The sequence below is a fragment of the Sebastes umbrosus genome, chromosome 23 (assembly GCF_015220745.1).
Source record: "Sebastes umbrosus isolate fSebUmb1 chromosome 23, fSebUmb1.pri, whole genome shotgun sequence".
In the NCBI taxonomy this organism is placed as follows: Eukaryota; Metazoa; Chordata; class Actinopteri; order Perciformes; family Sebastidae; genus Sebastes; species Sebastes umbrosus.
Genome location: NC_051291.1, coordinates 10,263,460 through 10,286,388, shown reverse-complemented (window position 1 = coordinate 10,286,388; position 22,929 = coordinate 10,263,460). Strand labels below are relative to the sequence as shown.

The 22,929-nt window shown below is 40.1% G+C and overlaps 1 protein-coding gene across 15 annotated transcripts in view; it reads left to right on the top strand.

The window, feature by feature from the left end:
* magi2a (membrane associated guanylate kinase, WW and PDZ domain containing 2a) overlaps nucleotides 1-22,929 on the top strand; it is a 238,717-nt gene that overhangs the window by 125,911 nt on the left and 89,877 nt on the right. The window contains exon 1 of one of the 15 annotated variants that reach the window (XM_037759918.1): nucleotides 16,939-17,389. The exons of the other annotated variants lie outside the window; for them this stretch is intronic. Within the exon in view, the coding sequence (XP_037615846.1) occupies nucleotides 17,353-17,389 (37 nt within the window). The 5' untranslated portion in view covers nucleotides 16,939-17,352. Of the gene's footprint in view, nucleotides 1-16,938; nucleotides 17,390-22,929 lie in introns of those variants that run through there. 15 annotated transcript variants of the gene reach the window in all.

The following is a 22,929-nucleotide window of genomic DNA, read 5'->3' as shown; positions in this document are numbered from 1 at the left end:
TCGCCCCGTGGTAACGCGAGCAGCTCTCCTCCGCCGGGAAATAACATTTGGTGTAGCTCCGGGTGGAAACAGTAGGGTTTATAGACGCTGTACAGTGCCAGAAACAGGTTGAGATAACGAAAAAGAAAAAAAAGGTGTGAAAATTTGCCATAAATCGGGAGAATTGTGACCCCGGGAGGAAACCGGGTCTCCTGGGAAAGTCGTGACTCCACGCCGACTCAACCTCTGTTCTCAGAACCGAGGCGCTCTGCAGATGACACTCTGCCTCCTCTGGTTCCTGGGGTGCTTTTGCATAATTTGCCATTTTGATTCTTACCCAGCTCTTTTCTTTGAAAGCAGATAAGTCATCAAAGAGAGGCAGATAATGAACAATGGCCTTGTGAACCAGAAGCTCACCCTTTTCTTTCTTTCTTATTTCTTATTTAACGCAGCGCAGCAGGGGTGGTGGTGTTGCAAGGAAAGAACAAAGTTTCCATCTTCTTCGCCCGTCTTTCTTCAATCCATCCTGTATACGATTCATGTATTCCTTTGTGTGTGTCGGCGCCTGTGCATTGCATGCTGGGTTATGGCTACAATTGAGGATGCTGAGGTTTGATTTTCTCTCGTGTTTATGAGACTGTGGGGGTTTTAACAACCTGAGGAGTTAATTGATCATCAGTTAGTCATTTTTTAAGGAAAAATGTCATAATAATTGCTGTTCCAGCTTCTCAAATGTCAAGATTTCTTTGTCTTATATGATAGTAAACTAAATATTTTTGGATTTAAACCGGTATTTTGAACAAACAAGGATTTTAAAGAAGTTATTTTTGGCTCTTGGGACGTATAATTAGCATTTTTATCATTTTATATACCAAACAATGACTCAATTCGTAGACAAAATATTAGAATAAAATTAATGATATATTGATTTACCCCCAGAAATGTATTCTTTTTAGAGTGGAAATGACCATCATGCAAAACATTTGAAAAAAATGTAAATATTTAAAGGCTGTATATACTAATAATAATCAGATTTATATAGTGACAGACAGAAAAAATTAGAATAAAGTGAAAATGTGGTGTCCTGACCTCAGTGTTTCTGTATCCTGGCTACAGCTGTGAGTTCATGCATGCGTGGTTGTGAACAGAGGTAGTTAACCTCCGCTCGTACACTCCCCCTCGACCTGTGGATGATTCTTTTTAATGTGATGGCTGCCTGTGAAATGCCACCATATTTCAACATCTGTAATGAGAAGACAGTCGCCGGCGCCCAGGCAAATGAAGGACTCGGTGGCACAAGGGCTCATAAAAGAGTAGGATTATACATGAATTATAAAGGCTTATATCATCATTCTGATCTCATGTTTGGCTGCAACTAACGATTGATGACTTTGGTGACTCTAGCACCACCATGAGGTAGAAATTTTAGTTTTCTACAATACTTTGATTTACGACCAAATACCTGCAAAACCAATGACGCTCAAGCTACGTTTTTTTATGTTTCTATAACAACAACATCTTGACAACATATCACCTCTCTAACAGCCGTTCTATGATAGACTAGCATCGCTGTTTTGCTTTTTATTATCTATTTGGGGCTACTTTTTTTTTGTTTGACATTGTTTATTCACCATGTGAACACCGACCGAAGGAGGCGTGCCCTCATACTTTGTATGAATGAGCTCAATCTGCAATCCGTAAAGGCAAGGAGGACGCTCCGTTGGAGATAAACACGTATGGCGATAAAAGCACAACATCTGCTCCCACAAAATGGGCTTTTCGGTCTTTGTTATGATCGTATCTGTCTGACATATAAAGCTCAGGATAGACAGACAACGACCAAAACAAGCTTCTCTTTCATTTTCTACAGTGACGTCACCAACGCTTTTCTGAAAAGTTCCGAGATTTTCAACTAGATGCGCTGAAAGCGGCCGAACATAAAAGGGTGGAGCTCTCAGAAAAAGGACGCTGGGTGCTGCGCTTTTTGTCTAGGCGGCTGCGTTCAGTCACATACGCTCTCACCTCATTGGGAACAATTGAAAAAAGAAAACAGAAACAGAAAAAACGCTGTCATAACATGAGATATGAATTCCCCCTCCCCTCTCACATACTCTCTAGCTCTCTCACAGTCCAACAGCTGACTAACTAGCTATTTAGCCCTACCACATCTATCGGCATCAAAACAGGAAGGAGGTGGTAAAGTAGTAAAGCCCGCCTCTTGCTTGATTTGATTGGCTGCCTGGGCCAAGTGTGACATTGATAAGCGCTGCGACTCTATGTCTGGCGCTGAAAAGTTGAGAACAGCTAGAAAAATGTGACGTGCGGCATGAGAGAAACGCAAGCCCGGCGTGTCGTACCATAAGAAAATAATGGTTTTGCTGGTGACATGTTTCTAGCGACACTTCTCGGTGTGAGACGTGTCGGTGTGAGACGTAGTCTTAGTATTATGTCAGAAAAAATACACATCACAATTTCCCAGAGCCCGGCAATGCCTTCAAATTGGTCATCTGAGTCATTTTCCTGTCGATCAAATCTATCTTTTCCTTACAGACATCAGTGCAGGATGTACTGTGTTTATTCTCCGTCTCAGCGCTGCCAAATGTGAATAATTTCATTTTGAAGTATCAACTGTTGTTCACAGCTGCCAAGACGTTCTCAATTGCCTACTCTGCATTCTGTTGTTTCTTTCTCACCAGCTCTTTAACACTCACATAAAAGCACACACACACACACACACACACACACACACACATTTAAGCATATTCTTCCAAAGCTGGAGCCTTTTTGCACATCCACGCTGGCATGCTCGATAGCACCAGCAGACGGACGCGAAAGACTTGTTTAACTTCGCTCGTAAAGCCGAGCAGCACGTCGGGAAGCAGTCGTTGTATGCTTAAACACATGCGCTTTCACACACGCACACACACTCGGTAAATTATCGTGGCAGAAGCAGGCCCACACTGACACAGCATGTTAAAACTAGCGGTGACAGATGCTCTCTCAGGAGCAGACAGTACGGTGCGCTGCAAATGACGACCAGCGCGGCGTCAAAGCGCAGCTACGCTGCTGTCATTTGGAGGATGCTGGGGTAGAAAGAGAGCTTCATCATGGCTGTGGGGCGGATTAATGAAATTGGGTTGGAGTGAGATGTGCAATATGTCTTACTCTTTCTATTTCTGTCTTTTATAAGCCTTGTTCACTTTGCCCTCCACCTCCCTTTTTCAAATTCAAACACATCTTCTGCTCAATAAGAGATCAAAAGGAGGGGAAGCGATGAAAAAGCAGTTCTCCTCCCCTCTTTGTCTCCCTCTCTCTCTCTCTCTCTCTCTCTCTCTCTCTCCAAGGTTGTTTGTGTATCTATCCTTGGCAGTGTTTGTGAGTAGCATATCCCACGACACACAATGTCTATTACAAAGCCTTTAGCCCGATGTAGACTAATGAAAAATAATGAGAGAGGGTGGCATAAATATGTATCGCCTTCCTGTCGGGATAATGGTTTTTAATGACATGCGTACTCAACACCAGTGCTGCGACAGTAAGTTGATTAATCGATTTCTGCAGAATAATTGAGAACAATGTTGATAATCAATTAAACTGCCAATCATTTGCTCGTTACAGCTTCTCAGATGTAAAGCCGTCTACACATGATCAGCGGTAAAATAGCTGTGCGATTGTTTTCCTATGGGGAGAGAGCGATGCCTCAAAACTAGATGGAAGCTCTACCCTTGGTGTGGCACACCGCTCAAAATCGCCACCGAACACTGCGCTCAAAGTTCAAATTATTTTAATTTTGACCTTGGTTGCCTAGAAACAGTAAATGGCGTTCCTTGCGCCCTTTTTGGGGAGATATTTTACCTGCTACGTCTGCAAGGCGCTGCACGCTACCTCGCTTTGAGGGAAGAGCAAATCTCTTATCATGTGAAGACAGCTTAAGGATTTACATCTTTTTTTCTGTTTTATATAATTGATTACTTTTGGTTTTTGGACTCTTGATCAGACAAAACAAGCAATTTGAAAACAGTGGTTGCGTCCGAAATTCCATCCTAACATGCTATTTAGTACCCTAATACCGTTTGTGAGATTTTTTTATTATGTCTGAAACCTTAGTATGAAACAAATTGCATACTATTTCCGGTGAAATATTACAGTATGCAAACACTGGACACTATGCCAGCATAAATATCCCACAATGCAAAGCACTAGTGACGACAACGTTCATAACAGACTTTGACGGACAGCTCTGTAACGTCAATAACGCTTCAATTTAAACGCAAGTGCAAGATTTACCATTGTTATAGGCGTATATTTTAAATTAATTCAGACATTATGATTCTCACAATTAATCGTTTGGTCACATGAGGTTGGTACGGGTTACCATGGTTACGCGTCTCCAACTGGCAAGGAGGCTCTCAGTTGTCAACTATTAAATTAATCGCCTATTTTGCAAATCGATTAATTGGTTTGAGTAATTTTTTAAGGAAAAAAAAGTCTAAATTCTCTGATTCCAGCTTCTTAAATGTGAATATTTTCTGGTTTCTTCACTCCTCTATGACAGTAAACTGAATATATTTGAGTTGTGGACAAAACAAGACATTTGAAGACGTCATATTGGGCTTTGAGAAACACTGATCGTCATTTTTTAACCAATTTCTGACATTTTATAGACCAAACAACTGATCGATTAATCAAGAAAATAAATCGACAATGAAAATAATCATTAATTGCAGCCCTAGTCACCTTGGAGTCTGAGAAGTTGTGATGATTATTGTGATTTTTCTGACATTTTATAGACTAAAAAATGACTGAAATAATCTTTGGCTGCAGCCCTGTACTACTATGAGATGTGAAAGTGTAAATGAGGAATCAAGTTTAAGTATTAGCAGTTAAACTTTTACCTTGTACTTTATACTAATCACTACCAAGATACTGTGAATCATACAGTATGTTAGCTCTACTGCTGCGCTGCTAATGCACATTCTGCAGTTGTTTTTTCTGCTTTAACTGTGAATTTGCATTTACGTGAAGCCCCTTGTTTAAGGTACAGTGACAATTTATTTGAATTGAATGGGATCAAATGAAATACCCACTTCAGCTTCTCTCTCTCTCTCCAGCGCTCACTAGTTTCCTCCTCTCTTTTATCTCCCCGTGTATATCCCAGAATTTGTCCTAATTAGTCTCCACTGTTATTTTGGCCTTTTGTCTGACTTTTTGTGTTGGAAAGAGATCAGTGCAGCGCAGAGACTCACTCGTCGTCGCCACGGGGAGGAAGAAACGCAAAGAACATCAAGGCCAAGAATTAAAACATCAAGGGCACGAGATGCTTCCAGCGCGAGCACGAAGTAGACCTCATGCACGTGTTTTCGCTAATTTAAGTGCTCGTCGTGCGTAGTATTTCCCCTTTTTTAGTTTATTTATCCTTGTTTTCTTTGTTTTGTACAATTCACGTGAATAAATAAATAACCATGCACTCGCTTTTAACTTTTTACAGTATAAATTACAGGATTTCACTTAATTACAGTAACAAGACTTCAGCTTTTTGATGTAATTTAAAGAAACTTTACAGTTGAAATGAACACACCATCTATTGGCTTGTAACTTCACCTCGCAGCTTTCGGTTTAACTAGTTTCTCTGAGCCTGTCAGCCTGCTTGGTCTCCGGGGATGACTGTTCAGCTCTTTTTTTCCCACCTATCCATCAGTTTTTTTTAGGGCCATTCCCATCTGTCACTCAAACGGAAAACCACCCATCAGGAGGTGCTGTCAAATCCTGCCGACCTGGTTTATACTCTCTGGATAATCAGGCCAGGTGTGCAGGATGCTGTGTGTTCATTCCCTGCCCCCACCGCTCCATCACTTCCCTTCACACATCACCGTAGACTTCAGGGAGGAAGAGCGTTTTAGCATCTACAGAAGTGATGTAACTAAAGTGATATTGAGTGGATAATCTGAGCAAAAAACTATCAAAAAATTGTTTTTTTTCCCAATGTTTTTTCAGTCTATAACTTGTCAAGGAATAAAAGTGACAAATGCTTAGTGTAGTTTCATCGAGCCCAACATAATGTCCTCAAATTGTTTGTTTTGTCAGCCTTTGAGTTCTGGATAACTCAAAGATATCCTCTCAAAAATGAGGAGAAAAGCAGCAAACTGTTGCTCTTGAGAAGCTGGAAGCAGCAGATGTTTGTCATCTTTGTTTAACAGAATAGTTTGACAATTTTGGGGAACATGTTTTCTTGCTCAGAGTTAGTTGAGAACAGTGATACCACTCTCGTGTCTGTACGCTGAATACAGCCAGCAGGCGATTAGCTTAAAATCAAGAAAGCCTCACGACCCCGCTGTGAAGCTTTGGCGACCCCTAGTGGGGGTCGGGACCCCCAGGTTGGGAACCAGTGAATCCCCTGCACTGTTTTAACACAGAAATGTTTTCGGTCTGAAGCTCCGCTAACTCGGCAAGGAAGTGTTGAACTGTTTCTTTAAATCCTCTTTAAATAATCAATCAATTATCAAAATTGTTAATTAATTTAACCCTTTAAAAACGTACCCTCCGGTCCAATTGTTGTTTGCATGATCCTGTTTAAATCAATCTAAAATTAAATAACTAGAGCATTCATTCTTTTTGCAGCAGAAAGCTACGGCTTCTGTCTTTAGTGTCATGACGTTGTACGCTCGTGATGATGTCATTACGTCACGTGCGGAACGTAAAAACTCTATTAAAACGCTTTTGATCTGCTCATAAAAATGAGCATATCTCAAAATCTAAAAAATGTGCATAGTTCAAATAACTTCTGGAGTGTTATATAAATATTTTGTTCATGTTTCTACATTTACAAATCTTTTGGATTAATATATTGTGTGTTTATTTAGTAACATTTCATGAAAAAACATGTCCGATCTATTACTTTATTTGTATTATTTATGATACTCCAAAGAAATGACATCCCAATGAGCAAAAATACCAACGTAGGCGCTGGCGAACCATTTCTATTGCATAGTTCAAAGGCTTAATAATCAAGTAAGTAATTGTTATAGCACTTAATTCATAATTGAATGTGATGAACACAACCCAGAACCTCTTAGAGTGTCCACTCTCTTTTCTTGCCTCTATTCTTTAGTCTCTGTCTGGTCATGTCAGCAACATTCACACCCACTCCTCGAGAGAAATCATCAGATCTAATAACTCTTCTGTTCCCGTTCATTGATCAACATCTTCTTTCCCTGTCAGCGTCCTGCTCTCGTCATTTTTTTCTCGCCTCAGTTGTTTTTCTTTTTACTCGTTCTTCTTCAAGTCAGAGCAGCTCTCAGGTGGAAATGAGCCGTTTCGTCTCTCGGGACCTCGGGAAGCGCATGTCCCATGATGCTCGGCTCCATACCGCCCCCATTCACCACGGGATTATGAGTGATAAAGAAAACGCCTGGCTGACCCATCTTTATTCCTGACACTCACACATTGCATTGTGTTCAGACCCCATTATTCTCTAAAAACAGTCTGTGGAGTTTTACTTTCCCGTGACAGGCATTTATCACCATTTCCCCTACTTTCATAAGAACTTCACTTTTTGTTATTCTTCTCAACTTCCTTCTCCTACTCGGCTTCCAAGTATCATCCATCACCAGCTGGTAATGACTTTATTCTGTATCAAAAAAACCCAGACTGATTATTTTACCCCTCCTCCCTCCCGTCATCCTCTTTAAGTCTCCCTGTAACCGTCTTTCATTTCTACCCATCCAGGACATTAAGGTCTAGGCAGACTCACTCCTAAACAAACAAGAATGGATGCCACATCTCCAGGGGGGAAAAATATCAGTTTCTTGGAGGGTATTTTTCTTCCCTCTCCTGCATATATTTATTTATTTTCGCCTATTTCCTATTTTCTGCAGGCGGTTTGAGTTGAGGGGATGTAGGGCTCTGAGGGTCGGTGATAAGGGGCTTCCATCGGCGCCACGCAGGGACGGGCTAGATAGGTGAACGCTAAGCTGCACTCTGCATGGTTATCTGCCAGCAGACACTCACACACACAACCCCAGTTTTCATACACATGCACTCATATATGCCCACAGACATTCAATATAATGAATACAGCAAGGGCTCATTATTATTGATTTTATTTTATTTTTAAATCAATATTTAATTTTTACCAAACTTTTAATGAGACTATTTTTTTTTTAAAAATGCAATTTCCAGCTCAAGCGCTGAATCCATTTTTCTACCAGCAAACCTGTCTTTTCAAGATGATCAACAAGTCTGTAATTTAAGAGCTAATAATACATTTCATACACAGTGCTGCTGATAAGGCTAATGCCACTGTAATTAAGTGGTAATTTGGGATCATTTGTTGCTGATTTAGGGGTAGGTTTAATGATGGTCTTATTCCACTGAGAAGGGAGAACACAACTATCAAAACAAACGTGAAATAACTCAAACAGGACTTTAAATAATTTCAGCTCTTCATTAGAAACGTCATCGTTAGCAGTAGCTTTCCTAAATGTACCCTCAAAGGTCAGCACATTTAAGATGGTTTGCAGCCAGTCAATGGGCCTCATGCAACAACATTACCTTAAACGTCTCTTATATTTTCTCTTAATTTTCTGTTAAGAGAAAAAAAAACATATTTATATAAGAAGTGGACGTCACCTATTGGTTTGTGGACAACCGTTGTGAAGCCTTAAGTTCAGCATTTTGCCCGTCGCCATCTTGGTTTCTTGCAACCAGAAGTGACACGAGATGGTGGAGCCAAGTACAACCAACTGCTGAATTAGACATTTTTAGACGACCAAAAAGGTTATAATTAACTTTCATGAACTGAAAACACACTGTGAAAGGGTTAAAGTTCTAAGACGAAAACACGGACAATTCCCAGACCGGACAACACCGTGGTAGCGACCTGTCAATCACAAGGTAGCCACGCCCTAAAGCATCCCCTACCCCGGAAACCTCCGGGTCTGAGAAGTGAAGCCAATGCTGAAGTGCCTTAAACTTGCATTCTTTCTAATAGCCAGCAGGGGGCGACTCCTCTGGTTGCAAAAAGAAGTCTGATTGTATAGAGGTCTATGAGAAAATGACCTACTTGATTTATTACCTCAGTAAACATTGTAAACATGAGTTTATGGTCTCAATCACTAGTTTCAAGTCTTCTTCAATACAGCATGATGTTCATTTAGTAAATTATGGTCCCATTTAGAGTCAAATAGACCATAAAGCAGGGGATGCTTTAGGGCGGGGCTACCTTGTGATTGACAGGTCGCTACCACGGCGTTGTCCGGTCTGGGAGTTCGTCTTAGAACTTTAACCCTTTCACAGTGTGTTTTCAGTTCAACCAGTTGGTTGAGGTCACTTCGCAAATAAATTGAACAAATAATGAGTACTATGTGTAGTAGATTTATGTGCCCTGACAATAATATTCATGCATGCACGGTCACACTTATGAAGCCTTTCCTCCCTCAGACAGACATGCCATCATATGCATAACCTTTATGAACTCTACGCACATTCATCCTCCTCACCTACCATTCAGACCTGTGTGTGATTCACAGCCTCAACATGTGTGCAGCCCATGCTCTCCATTCAGCCGTCATTAGCGCTAACACAGAGAGGCAGATTAATGCGATGAGGTATCACGCAGGTGGGTGACGGAGAAAGGTTAACATAACAGGAGTGATGAATGAATCACTTTGAGCGCCATCGCTTTCTCCGCCACCGTGGCTGTAATGACGCTTTGTGCCACTCAAAAAAAACCTGTCCCTTTTGTCTTAATCAAAATAGATTTTATTTCCGTCTCGCCCTCCCCGCTACACTGCCGTCACCGTGGCATACGAATGTGTTGCATATGCTTGAATGTGATTAAGTGTATTTAATTAAGCCGGAGCCAGATGGTCGTGCTGGTGATTTTATGCCGCCGTATGTTTTATAGCATATATTGTAACCTTATAATCCCTTTCAATGCTGTTGCAGTGATGTGAATGCTTTGTATCATTGGAAATAGTGTTTCTCTTGCTGCCGTTCTTCTTTTTCCCCCCGTCTTCTTCTCTCCTGATTTCACGCTTCCTCTCTTGACTTTTTGATGCCACTTGGCATTCGTGATGTAGTAGAAATACACAGGTGATTGAGAATCCTCTAGTCGAACTCCCAGAGACTGCTGGAGTCACCACAAAGACTCCCTTTCCCTCAGTTATACTCTGCAACTACTGCTTTTAAAGTGTTCCTGATATTTTGTGCTCGGAGCTGCATATGGCTCCAACTACCAGTTGTTTTTATTCGATTTTTCTCCATTAATCAATTAATCGTTTGTAGATTTTCACAACTGAGAAGCTGGAATGAGAGATATTTGGCTTTTTTTTTGCTTTAAAGTTACTACAAGGAACTTTTAACTGGTTATGAAACAGTCTCAATTTAATCCTAATGCCTCTATATGACCTACTTAACTAAACAAGACCATCAGCGGCAATCATGACTATTTCTATATTATTCTTATGGACTGTCATCGGGTCCGATCCCCTGCAAAATCAGGCGAAACGATTTAAAGCATAAAGCCGTAACGCCGTAAAGCATCCCCTACCCTGGAAACCTCCGGGGTCTGAAAAGTGAAGCCAATGCTGAAGTGCCTTAAACGTGCATTCTTTCTAATAGCCAGCAGGGGGCGACTCCTCTGGTTGCAAAAAGAAGTCTGATTGTATAGAAGTCTATGAGAAAATGAGCCTACTTCCCACTTGATTTATTACCTCAGTTAACATTTTAAACATGAGTTTATGGTCTCAATCGCTAGTTTCAAGTCTTCTTCAATACAGCATGATGTTCATTTAGTAAAATGTTAAGTAACTGTTAAGTAGGTCATATAGAGGCATCAGGATTAAATTGAGACTGTTTCATAACCAGTTAAAAGTTCCTTGTAGTAACTTAAAGGTGCCGTTGATAACATTGATAACATTCAGCCACTAGATGTCACATTCTCACTTCACAACAAGTCGTTGCCAGGCACTTACCGTCAATCTCAACCATTTATCCGTTTTTTTTCCACACTAACTGACGACCCAGAGATACCAACGTTTGTTTTACTGTTGGCTCACAAGCCTTGTTAGAAGTAGGAACCGAACATCAGATATCTTCCACAGAGATAGAAAAAACATTCATTTTGGACCCGCCAACATTTTTAAAATAATGAATTCACGGTCATACTATTTTTTGCGGGAAAAGCCAAACATTTATTCAGCACCTCTCTTAAGGCTCTATGGATGTATAATTCCTTCAGTTCAGACTGGTGGGGCTTCCAGCAGCGTCCAGCGCGCCATATATTTTCCCGTTTTCCCAGTGCTAGATATGATTTCGATGTTGATGTCAACTGTATTTACAGGTCAGAAACTTGTTTTAATGACATCAGACACCTTTTCCGAAAATCATTTGTCCGTGTGGGTGGTGATAGACGTCCCTGCTGTTGTTTTAGCGCTGGACATTTTTAAGGGCAAGATGATCCGTCTTCATGATGAGTTTGAAATCGACTTCCAGGTGTAAACAAACACTTTTTTTTTTTTCCGCTGTTGAGGTATGAAGTGTCAGAGCAGTCATCTAAAATCACATAATGTCCTGTCTCACCTGGACAGGTGAGTGACCCATCCATCTACTGTACGTCTATAGTTCCATTACACCTCTCTCCTCCTCTCCGTCAAGCCTCTCTCCATCCCTCAGCGGGGGAGGGGGGAGTGTCTCTTTGTATTTATTGTCATTAAGCTGCTTACTGTTCTCCCATCATCCATTCATCCCCGTGACTGCGCCGCTGCCTTTTGATAGAGTTCTTATACATATATTATTCATTTGATTGACTCCCTCTAATCGCCTCACAAGTGGCAGAAATTAATCATTCCGGAAATCCCGTCATTTGAATTCTGTTCGGGGAGTTTTGGTGGCGGCGTTTAGGGAATCAGAGTTTTTTTTTTCTCCCCCATGTGTAAAGGAAAAGGTGTTGGCCAAAAAAAAGAGACGCTGAGAGCGAGGGAGGGAGGGCCACTTTCGCTCACAGCCAAGAAATCAATGAGGCTGGATATTCAACACTAGTCTATGGTTTTTATGGTGGTCCATAAAAACTCCATTGAAAAAAGTATATACGGCATGAGATGATTTCTCTGTGGGTGAAATTGGATTAAGCCTAGTGTAAAACTGAAAGTCTGGCCTTTTCTACCCTCTCTCTGTCTCTCTCTCTCCCACCCCTCAACCATTAAACTCTATAGGAAGAGAAACCTAATTACATGGCTGAAAGTGGCCATAGTGAGCACTATTAAAAGGATCCAATTAAAGTTTGTGCGGCGCTGGCAGCAGCGTTCTGGTGAGGGATTATTTGTGGAGGCGGAATTTGATCTGTCGCGCGGCGAGAGTCGTCCATTGGCCGAGCGATCGGAGATGGATGGCGAGGGGGAGGGGCCTCGGAGCGATCCAGGTAATTGGATCCTGAATTAATGGACACTTGTATCAAAGAGGGAACGTAAGAGAGTGACAGTGAGAGAGAGAGAGAGGGAGGGGGGGGAGATGGGCTACAGTATCAGTGGTATGTGAATGCATGCCGTCACTGTGCTGTTACTGCAGAGGAAGTCATGTTTAACAAAGAAAAACTGCAGCTTTTGATGGTAATCCAGATTGTGTTCTTGGCCGTCAAACAATTACAAACACAAACACGATACAAGAGAGAGTGAGATGTATTCTATTCCAATTTATCACAGTACAACGTGGGTCTCACTTTCATGTTTTTGGCCATCATTTCTATCAAGTATGATAACATTATACCCATCAAATTAAGATCATATAAATGATTGTAATTACCACCTTCTGACTTTTAAACAGCGTTCCTGGAAACATTTAAGTCTTAATTACGACTCATATTCTTCTGAAAGCTCTGATATATATGACTTGGAGGTTAATTAATAATACAGAAGTGTCTAAAAACCAAACAAACGCAGATGACTCACATCAGTCAACGTCTGTCGTTTATGGTAATTAAACCCAGCTCTAATGAATATAGTGCAATATTGTTAAAGCACAGTGTTTTAAACCCTCATGAGTGAAACATCCTTCCTGTAAGATCTGAATGTGGCATTAACATAAAGCATAGAAGCAGCTGATATCTCTCTTTCCGAGTGTAAAAACATATGTCCGCCAGCACCTTTAAAGCTTGTCATAACTTCTCATATCTTGTTTGTTTAATCCATATAATAACTAAAGTAGGAAAACAATGAGTTGTGGTTTTACTGGGTGTTAATGTGCCACAGCAGTGACTTCCGGAAGACTGTGGAACCTCCCGTAAAACCACAACTTATCATTTATACGTTTCAGTTTTTATAGATCTTAAACTAATGAGTTATAACATGTTTATTTCTGAGCTTTAGAGATGCTGGTTTTGTTACCTTTGGACAGAGCCAGGCTAGCTGTTTCCCCCTGTTTCCAGTCTTTGTGCTAAGCTAAGCTAACCGTCTCCCGATTGTAGGATTGTAATTTCACCCATCGCTTCTTTTAGCGATAGTGACACGTTCCCAAATCTCTCTCTTGTTGTGTATAGTGTTATTATTGAAACAGGTAACGCCTGCACACTACTCCATGCCGCAATATTTTTATTGATAAAGTTTTGGTCCAATTTGGATCGTCGTCGGGTCAAAGTGTTTGAAAAGTGGAAAACCCCACCCATATTTATACATACAGCACACCAATAGGCAAACAGGCTCTATGATGGCAGGTGTGGTTCATCCAAAATAGCGTGATAAAACATCCAGAAGCAATTTGATAAAGTACGTAGAAAAAGTACATAAAAACTCTAACACAAAAGCCATACTTTTAAATATCAAACATATGTTATTTATAAACATTATGTCATATTCATCATCACATATATCAGAAAATACATCACCTACGTTCAAAAATATTACATTGAGTTGAGTTTATGTCATATGCCAATATGTAAAAAGGACACACACTGTTATAATAATATGTAATATATTGTGTATAGAGTCATTATTACCAATTGGAAGGATGACCATAACCAAAAAAAAACAAGATCAAAATGAAACCAGAATTTCCATTTAAGAGTATGTAAGAGACAAAAAATCCATTCAGATAAGAGATAATTGCTTAGCCTTGGTGTGAATGTTTACTTGTTAAATGATTTGTACGAGTCATTTGAATCCATCACTGATAATTAGTTTTCTAATATTTCATGCGGCAGTTCAGTTATTAAATCAAATATGTGTTTCCCTCTCAGTCCTTCAGGCTGAGTAAATTAATGGCTTTATTTCTTAGAAGAAAAGAATGACCCCTAATTAACGGACTTATTTAATTTAAAGAAAATGTTGCCTACGCTTCAGCGAAGTCATTTTTGTAGACACAAAGTAAAGAAAACCGCCTCTTCGTTTGATGAACTAACCTCCACCTGGCTGGCACCTCCTCACCCCTCTCCATCCTTCAGTCCACCTTCAGAGGAGCGGGTCTATCCGAACACAACCTTCATTATTATTTATGGAAACATTGTCCGCAAACCATTGTTTACTCCGAGCGTAGCACGTTACTCTGCAAGCTTCCAGGAACACTCTTTCTTTTCGCCTTGAGCAAGTAACAGGAAGGAGGATAGAATTCATGAATAATTTGCAGTCATTTTTTTTTTTATAAAAGTTACTGTTCATTATTCATGGCTCGGTATTAGCTCGGATATTTTAAAAAATCCTTCGGACAACTTTGGAGTGAGTTTTAGTTGAGGCATGAAAAAAAAACTATGATGCCTTGAATGCAACACTGACAACAAAATCAATGCTTCTTCTTTCAGGTGTCAACTTTGTTCCCCATAAAGCCACATGAGCTTTTATTAATTTATCACAAGTGCCATCATTAGAGCTTTTTTAAGTCACAGTGCGTCAAAACAGTGTACACAAACAGCACTTAAGGAAGGTCCCAGCGAAAAATGTTTTTCAGCAGCTGAGGTCATTCTCCTCGCTGTCAGTTTAATTGCAATGCAGGGGAAACTTCTTGTGACGGAAATACAGACTTTTTGTCTTTTTGCTCACGGCTCCAGTATGTGTCCAAACTTACTCTTTCCAGTCATATTTTGGTTCTCTGATATCTATTTAGGATAACGTTATTTTTAAACTGGCTTCATAATAGTCAAATTTATTCTTTTTCTTTATATGAAAAGTAATCCAATTGTCTGTATATCCATGGTTACAGTGCAAACAGGTATTGGTTATTCCAGACTTTTTCTTATTATTTCTCTAATGTGATACTATCCAACCTGAGACTACAAAAACATGGCTTATACTTCCTCTTTACGTCAATCAAAGCGTGATGGAAACCCTGATGGTACAAACTCAAATGATATTGATTCCAAATGGAAATATGACAAACAACAAGTGTCAAAATCCAGAAAATAGCTTTCTTTTGTTTTATATTATCTTTAGATTTTCAGTCATATACATACATTTGCTGTTTTCATAAAAATTGTGCTATAATCACCACACGCATCTCCAATGTCTCCAGCGATTCAATCAGATCTGGTTTTGGCTCATTGACGGCTGAATCCAATCAACCAATCAGAGCTTAGTAAGCATTAAACATTAAACAATACAGGAACAATGCAATTTATCCTCATAATACAGTTCATATATCATACAAAAAGTTATGTCTCATTTTTTTGTGCATTTTCCTTCGAATGTCCAGCAACACGTGACGCATGTGTCAATTTCCGCTTCAGTCTTTTCAAAATAAACTTCCATCTTCACAGGAAACAACTTGGTTAGGTTTAGGCGACTTGGTTAGGTTTAGGAAAAGATTGACTTGGTTAGGTTTAGGAAAATATCGACTTGGTTAGGTTTAGGAAAAGATCGACTTAGTTAGGTTTAGGCAACAAAATTACTTAGTTAGGTTTCGGAAAAGATCGACTTGGTTAGGTTTAGGAAAAGATCGACTTGGTTAGGTTTAGGAAAAGATTGACTTGGTTAGGTTTAGGCAATAAAACTACTTAGTTAGGTTGAGAAAAAGATCATGGTTTGGGTTAAAATAACTCCGGAAGTGGCATAACATATGTACGGAAGTTACATGACAAATAAATCCATGTAGTCTTCTGGTTTCACACGGGGTACAAACACCAGTCTTCTGGGTGAAAGTTCAGTACGCCCATGCGGCGTTTGTCGCTCTTTATACTTCCTGGTTCACAATTACATGGATTACATATGAATTGATTTTGTGGGGTATACATTTTCCAAGTTCCTTTCTTTTCATAGGTATAGCTACGAACAGTGTATGAAACCAGCCTTAATAATGGCATATTCCTGCTGTTGTAATCTCCTGTCGCTCTAACAGTAGAGGTCAAGCTTTCAAAGAGATTTTACACACATTTCATACACACACATGGAGAGCTGCTGTGGGTCCAATAGCAGGAAAGGGGCAGAGGTGATGGCAGTATGAGATAGCTTAGCTTCTGGTATTAAAGGGCCAAGAGGTCTCAGTATGAGGTGATTACCACCACGCGGAGTGCGATGATTATTCCAGCCTCTCTGACCTACCGTTCAAATCCCTTGCTTGATCCGGAGAGGATACTGGAAACAGAAAAATTGGCTCTCCTGACGTTGCAGCTGTTGACACTGGAGGACCGGTGTTGGATAGAGAGCAGAGTTTTGAAACAGGGGGTTGATGGGATACACGATAGGTTGTTGTTCTGGTGGGACGGGGCAGTCTGAGGCTTCGGGATCATCGGTCGTGACGGGGCGTTATAAGCGAATAAAAGCGGCGCGCGCCGTCCTGACAAACAGATTGTGTCATTGGGTGGTAATGTGCCCGAGCCGGCGTGGCCCTGGCTGGGGGGGATTAGGCTGACAAAGCAGCACGTTCACATCCCTGATCACTGCACAGAAAACACCCACCCAGGGCCACGTATCCAAAGGGATGACATCAGCTCTCCCTTAATCTCTCTATATCTCTGCCCTCGCTTTCTCTCCCCTCTTCTTCTTCTCCTACTCTTTGTACCTGCACGTTGTCGTGTGTGTGTCGTCTGGATTCAGAGAACAATTGGAGTAGCTGCCGAGAAAATGAAATCTCTGATATTTTTGGTGGGATCTCTCCAGATTAAAGTTGGTCGGCGTTAACGCTCGCTCAGCTGTCAGGATCCTCCTCCACAGCTCTGAATTATTAGGGCTTTTTTATTCTTCGTCTTCTTCTTCATTTCAACATCCTCCTCCCCCCCTACATGAGGGCTTTGATTCCCGTGGAAGTTGCGATGCGCTGCGAGACCAAAGTCGATCTCTTTTAGTGGCATGCTGGAGGTGCGAGAAGAAACAGAGGGAGCTTGAGATGCGATGAAAGGAGCCATTCACATCTTCCCACGAGAGAAACGAGGAGAGAGGAGCTGTGATTCAATTCTCAATGATAACAGATATCATGATGACATCCCTGTGTAGGGGTAGGTTGTTTTTACACTGTGTATATTTATCTTGGCTGCATACTGTATCACATGTGTGGGATAGGCCTGCTTGAGTTACATCCTGAATGTCAGGCGCACTTGTTGCTGCCAACGTCTTGTCCCAAATATGTTTGATACAGCACTTAATCAATACAGAGAGCTCGTTGTGATGACAAGCCAATCTGCCACTGTCATGGAGTCTGTGGTAGTTTATCACTCTCTGAAGTGTTTGGCTGCTGTGCACGGGCTCTAGAGTAACATCTGCACTGAGCTGGGGACTTGGTATTCACTCAGCAGCAACAGTTTAAGAGGAAAGTGTCATTAGTGGCCATTAAATAGAGATGTTTTTCATGCTTCTGTCTTATTATCTGCTTTTGATTGTATCAGGAGTATAGCTGCAACTAACTCATTTTCATTATCAACTAATGTGCCATTTATTTTCGAGATAAATCAATGAATTTTGTCTATAAAATGTTAGGAAAATACCCATAACAGTTCCCTTGAGCTGAATGTGATGCAATCAAATTGCTTGTTTTGTTCAACCAACAGTCCAAAACCCCAAAATATTATATTTGCTATCACACAATTAGGGCTGCAACTAATGATTATTTTCATTGTTGATTAATCTGTCAATTATGTTCTTGATTATTTGATTAGTTTAATGACGTAGAGATTTTAGGTTTTCAGTGAAATATTTTTAACTATTGGGTGGATTGCCATGAACTTTGCTAAATATATTCAAGGTCCCTAGAGGATTCATTATAATAATTTTGGTGATCCCTTCACAATTTATCTAGTGCCGTCATCAAGATTAAGATTTGTCCGTTACTTTGGTTTATACGGAAGTCCTGAGAAGCAAATGAGAAAAAAGAAATCCATGGTGATCCATTTTCTAAGTCCGATATAAATTGTTTTCTCTCCTGTGTTTATGATTTAAGATAGGGCAACTAAGGATTATTTTCACTGTCGATTAATCAGTCGATTATTTTCCTGATTAATCGATGTTGTTTGGTCTATAAAATGTGAGAAAATGGTGAAAAATGTGGATCAGTGTTTCACAAAGCCCAAGATGACGTCCTCAAATGTCTTGTTTTGTCCACATCTCAAAGACATTCAGTTTACTGTCATAGAGGAGTAAAGAAACTAGAAAATATTCACATTTAAGAAGCTGGAATCAGAGAATTTTGCCTATTTTTTCTTAAAATAGTTGGCGATTAATTGACTATACTAATTTGACTAATTTACTAATTAATGTATTTAGCTCCAACTTCTCTTGTCACTTCTCGGTGCAAATAAACAAGATGGTGACGGCCAAAATGCCAAACCTCGAGGCTTCAAAACAGCAGTCCACAAACCAATGGGTGATGTCACAATGACGTGGTATATACTGATTACGTTGTAATTTAATAATTAGAGGTACTCTGTGGAAGTGGAAAACCCCCGAGGGTACCTTTAATGTATTCCGATAACATTATTATATCATGCTGGCTTGTAATAACATCAATGATAGATTCTAACTTCTACAGTGACTAATCATTTAGAAGCTGAAATGATCACTTTACTTTTGCGTACAAGTTATTAAACTCTAATGTCAGATCTGCTGAGAATATATGATGTGGAAATCCATCATCAAAATCCATCATTTAACTGCATTAACAGATTTTCAGCCCATTCACAGGGAAGTCTTATCACATTTTGACGGGGTATTTTACATTATCGGATGCTACAATCTGTCATTCTCTTGATGTAGTTTGGTAGGATTCGAGGCTTCTGCACCAACTTCACTCTGACATGTGTGTTGGAATAAATTAGATTTCAAGCAGCCCTCCTTGATCTTCTTACATGAGCTTGCAGAAACAGTGTCACTGTGATTTTTTCCAACTATTATTACCATCTTTGAAACTTTCTAATATATGAATGTACCTTACTTACAATAGGTTTTTCAAGGAGGAAATGCTCTTTTTGGAGAGATCTGAGCAGCATTAAATTCAGTTTGGAAAACACCCATTGAGAGTTTTTTTGGTAGGACAGTAAGTATTATTGCTGAGTTTGTCAGGAAGCGAGCATTGGCTACTGCGAAGAAACAGTTGCAAAGGGAATATCATGCACAATGTTTTGCAGAGAATGAAACCCAAGAGATCATTTGCTCAGAGGAAACACAAATAAACATGATTTGTTAAGTCTTAGGAAGTAGTTATCCTACAGTGTCTCCACTTTACTTCTGCTAGTTTGTCTCCTTAATGATGATTGAAATGCAATGTTTAGAGGACACTTTGTGAATGTCGATTGTAGATGGATGTATGCCCTTCCAGAGCGGTTACATTACAGTCAGTTTTTGTGGTATAGATATGTGTTTTTGACACAAACAGAATATAAATACCTTTAAATTTAAAATTATAGCCTCCATGATGATTCCCCCCTATGCATTTCCCCTTGTACTACTTCTTTATCTCTTTATCAGCCCTCTCCCTCTCCTCTCTCCTTGGGGGGAGGATGCAGTCATCAATATCTCTGGCTGTGTTACAGGCGGTGCACCCAGCACCTCCTGGAGGGCAGAGCTATTAATGGAATTCAGGGGAGGGCGGCAGAGGGCCAACAGGCAGGGGGAGCGTGGTTCACTGCCAGGCTTCTTCCAATCTATCCCACATTACTGGCTGTCAATAAGCAGGGGAGCAACACACAGTCATTCTCCCCCAACTTGCCTGAACTTGAATGAACCTGAAATCTCATTAAGCGGGATGGGGAGAAAAAAAAAAGACTGATCTTTGGTCAAGAACCAAAAGCGAGGTTTTGCATCTGCACTTTGCCCAAGGAGGCGAAACATTCCCAGTCAATATGATTAGACTGCCAAAGCAGCGATATTAACTTTCATTATCAGCTCGGTGAAAACAGCGGCAGCCTCCTCTGCACTCCCTGCTCAATAGACTTTATTACCGCTTAAATGATATGTAATCACAGTTGATTAAGACCCTGCTCTGCATCATCATCAGTGAAAACAGTGAATAAGCACATCGGCACACTTGCTGTCTGTCTGTGAAGGCAAAGTGCAGCGGAAGCAGCTTTTTCGGTGTTGAGCTGCAGCGGTTCGCTGTCCTCCATCGGTCCATTTGCCCGCAGGCGGCAGGCAGGCGCTGAATGGTAAACTAATCCATCCCTCTAATGCAAGGGCATTACGGCTGCCCGTCACTTCCTAATTGGCTAATGGCTAGATTAGGTGGTTACAATAGGCTGTGCTGACACTGTCGTGGCCAGTCATAACAGAGGGTTTAGGGTGTAAAAAGGGCAGGACCTGCCTAACACATCCGGCCTGAGGCAATTGTCCACAACACTGAGCTGTTATAACAGTATCAAGAGGGGTGGTGACCACTGCTGGAGGCTAGAAGCTAGCTGATCCGTTCTCTAACCCCTGACCACAGTCTACCCTTGGTGCAATATATCTGCTTTAAAGCTTAAATAAATACATTTTCCAGTCCGAATACGGATAGCGATACCTAGGCTCTGGGTATCGGCCAATACCGAGTACCGATCCGATACCAGTGTTTAATTAATAAGCTTTATTCCTCACTGTGTGGACATGACTGGGATCATTCTTTTATGTGTAAGGCAACATCAGGTTTGATTTAAACATTGCTTTCCTAACTTTTTAAATCAAAAATGTAACAAATAAATACATAGATATATATTTACTGAATTGTTATGTATTATTAAAATAATAAATCACCAGCAACTTGGTGAAAAATCTTCAAAAATGTATAATGTATATAGTATATAAGCATAGAATTGAATTGAATAGATCTGCTCCATTGTCACCAAAACCCGATCCAGCTAATTGAGTCAGTATCGGCCCGATATCCAATCCGGTATCGGTGCATCCCTTAAATAAATACATTTAATAATGAATGAATACATTTAAAAATACTTTTTAAATGAATAAAAAATAAATGCTCAAATTAAAAAATAGTAGATAAAAAATAGAAGAGTAGATAAAAAGGGGAAATAATACAAACGTAAATTAATTAATTAATTTGTTACATTGTATCAATTAATTAATGCCCAAATTTATTTTTTATATTATTTTCGTTTCATTTAAGATGATGGTAGCTTAAACGTTTCACACTAGAACTACATAAACACACAATTAACAGACTTAAAAACAAAACAGTAAAAACATCAAAACATAAAACTTTTCTCATAGAAGCAGACAAAGATGATGCAGTAGATGGATTACGTCTGTCACCTCACTGCGGCTGTTACCCAGACTAATTTACATATTTCCTCATACACTACCTAGAAAATAATATTCAGATATACTACACTAAACTGATTACAGACACTCAATGGATGGCTAACAAGGCCTGTTATTTTTGCTGTGTGTGTGTATTTAAACCAGAGGCGGGGCATTAATTTAGTGATGCCAACAAGCTGCTTAACGTTAATGTCCACCCAAAGCTACAGCAATAACAGTAAAATATACGCGGCACTCTACTTCTTTAATTAAGTTAAGTATATTATTACTGCTACCAATTGTCAGTGTCACCTGTTGCTGAGCTCAACTAACAATACAAATAGAGGATTGTTGTTGTTTAGGAGGTATAATGGTTACCGTTTTCACCATCTTAGTTTGGTACAGTATGTTAGTTAGCATGCTAGCATTTGCTGATTGGCACAGCTGATGCTGATGGGAATGTCATTAGTTTTGCAGGTGATGATGTTGACGCTAAATGAAAAGCTAAGGGATCACCACAGTTAGTACATTTTATACTGAAGGGGACGTGAATGTCAGTCGTGTCTAAATGGTAACCCAAAAACTGCAAAAACCCAATTACATATCCTAAACTTAACCATTCAAGGTCAAAGCCTAACCTCAACTATTTGAGGTCAATGCCTAACCTTAACTATTCCAGGTCAATGCCTAACCTTAACTATTCCAGGTCAATGCCTAACCTTAACTATTCCAGGTCAATGCCTAACCTTAACTATTCAAGGTCAATGCCTAACCTTAACTATTCCAGGTCAATGCCTAACCTTAACTATTCCAGGTCAATGCCTAACCTTAACTATTCCAGGTCAATGCCTAACCTTAACTATTCGAGGCCAGTGCTTAACCTTAACTCTTCCAGGTCAATGCCTAACCTCAACGATTCAAGGTCAATGCCTAACCTTAACTATTCAAGGTCGATACTTAACCTTAACCATTCAAGGTCAATGCTTAACCTTAACTATTCAAGGTCGATACCTAACCTTAACCATTCAAGGTCAATGCCTAACATTAACTATTCAAGGTCGATACCTAACCTTAACCATTCAAGGTCAATGCCTAACTTTAACTATTCGAGGTCAATGCCTAACCTTAACCATCTTGCGAGAATTTCGCAAATTGTGCGTTACCATCTAGACATAACCATGAATGTATGCACCAAATTTCGTGCCAATCCATCCAATAGTTTTTGAGACCTTTCACTGAAAACCAAAAATGTCAATGTGATAATGGTGTTATAAGAAAAGTCAGGAGATCACCAAAGTCAGTAGGATTCATCTTC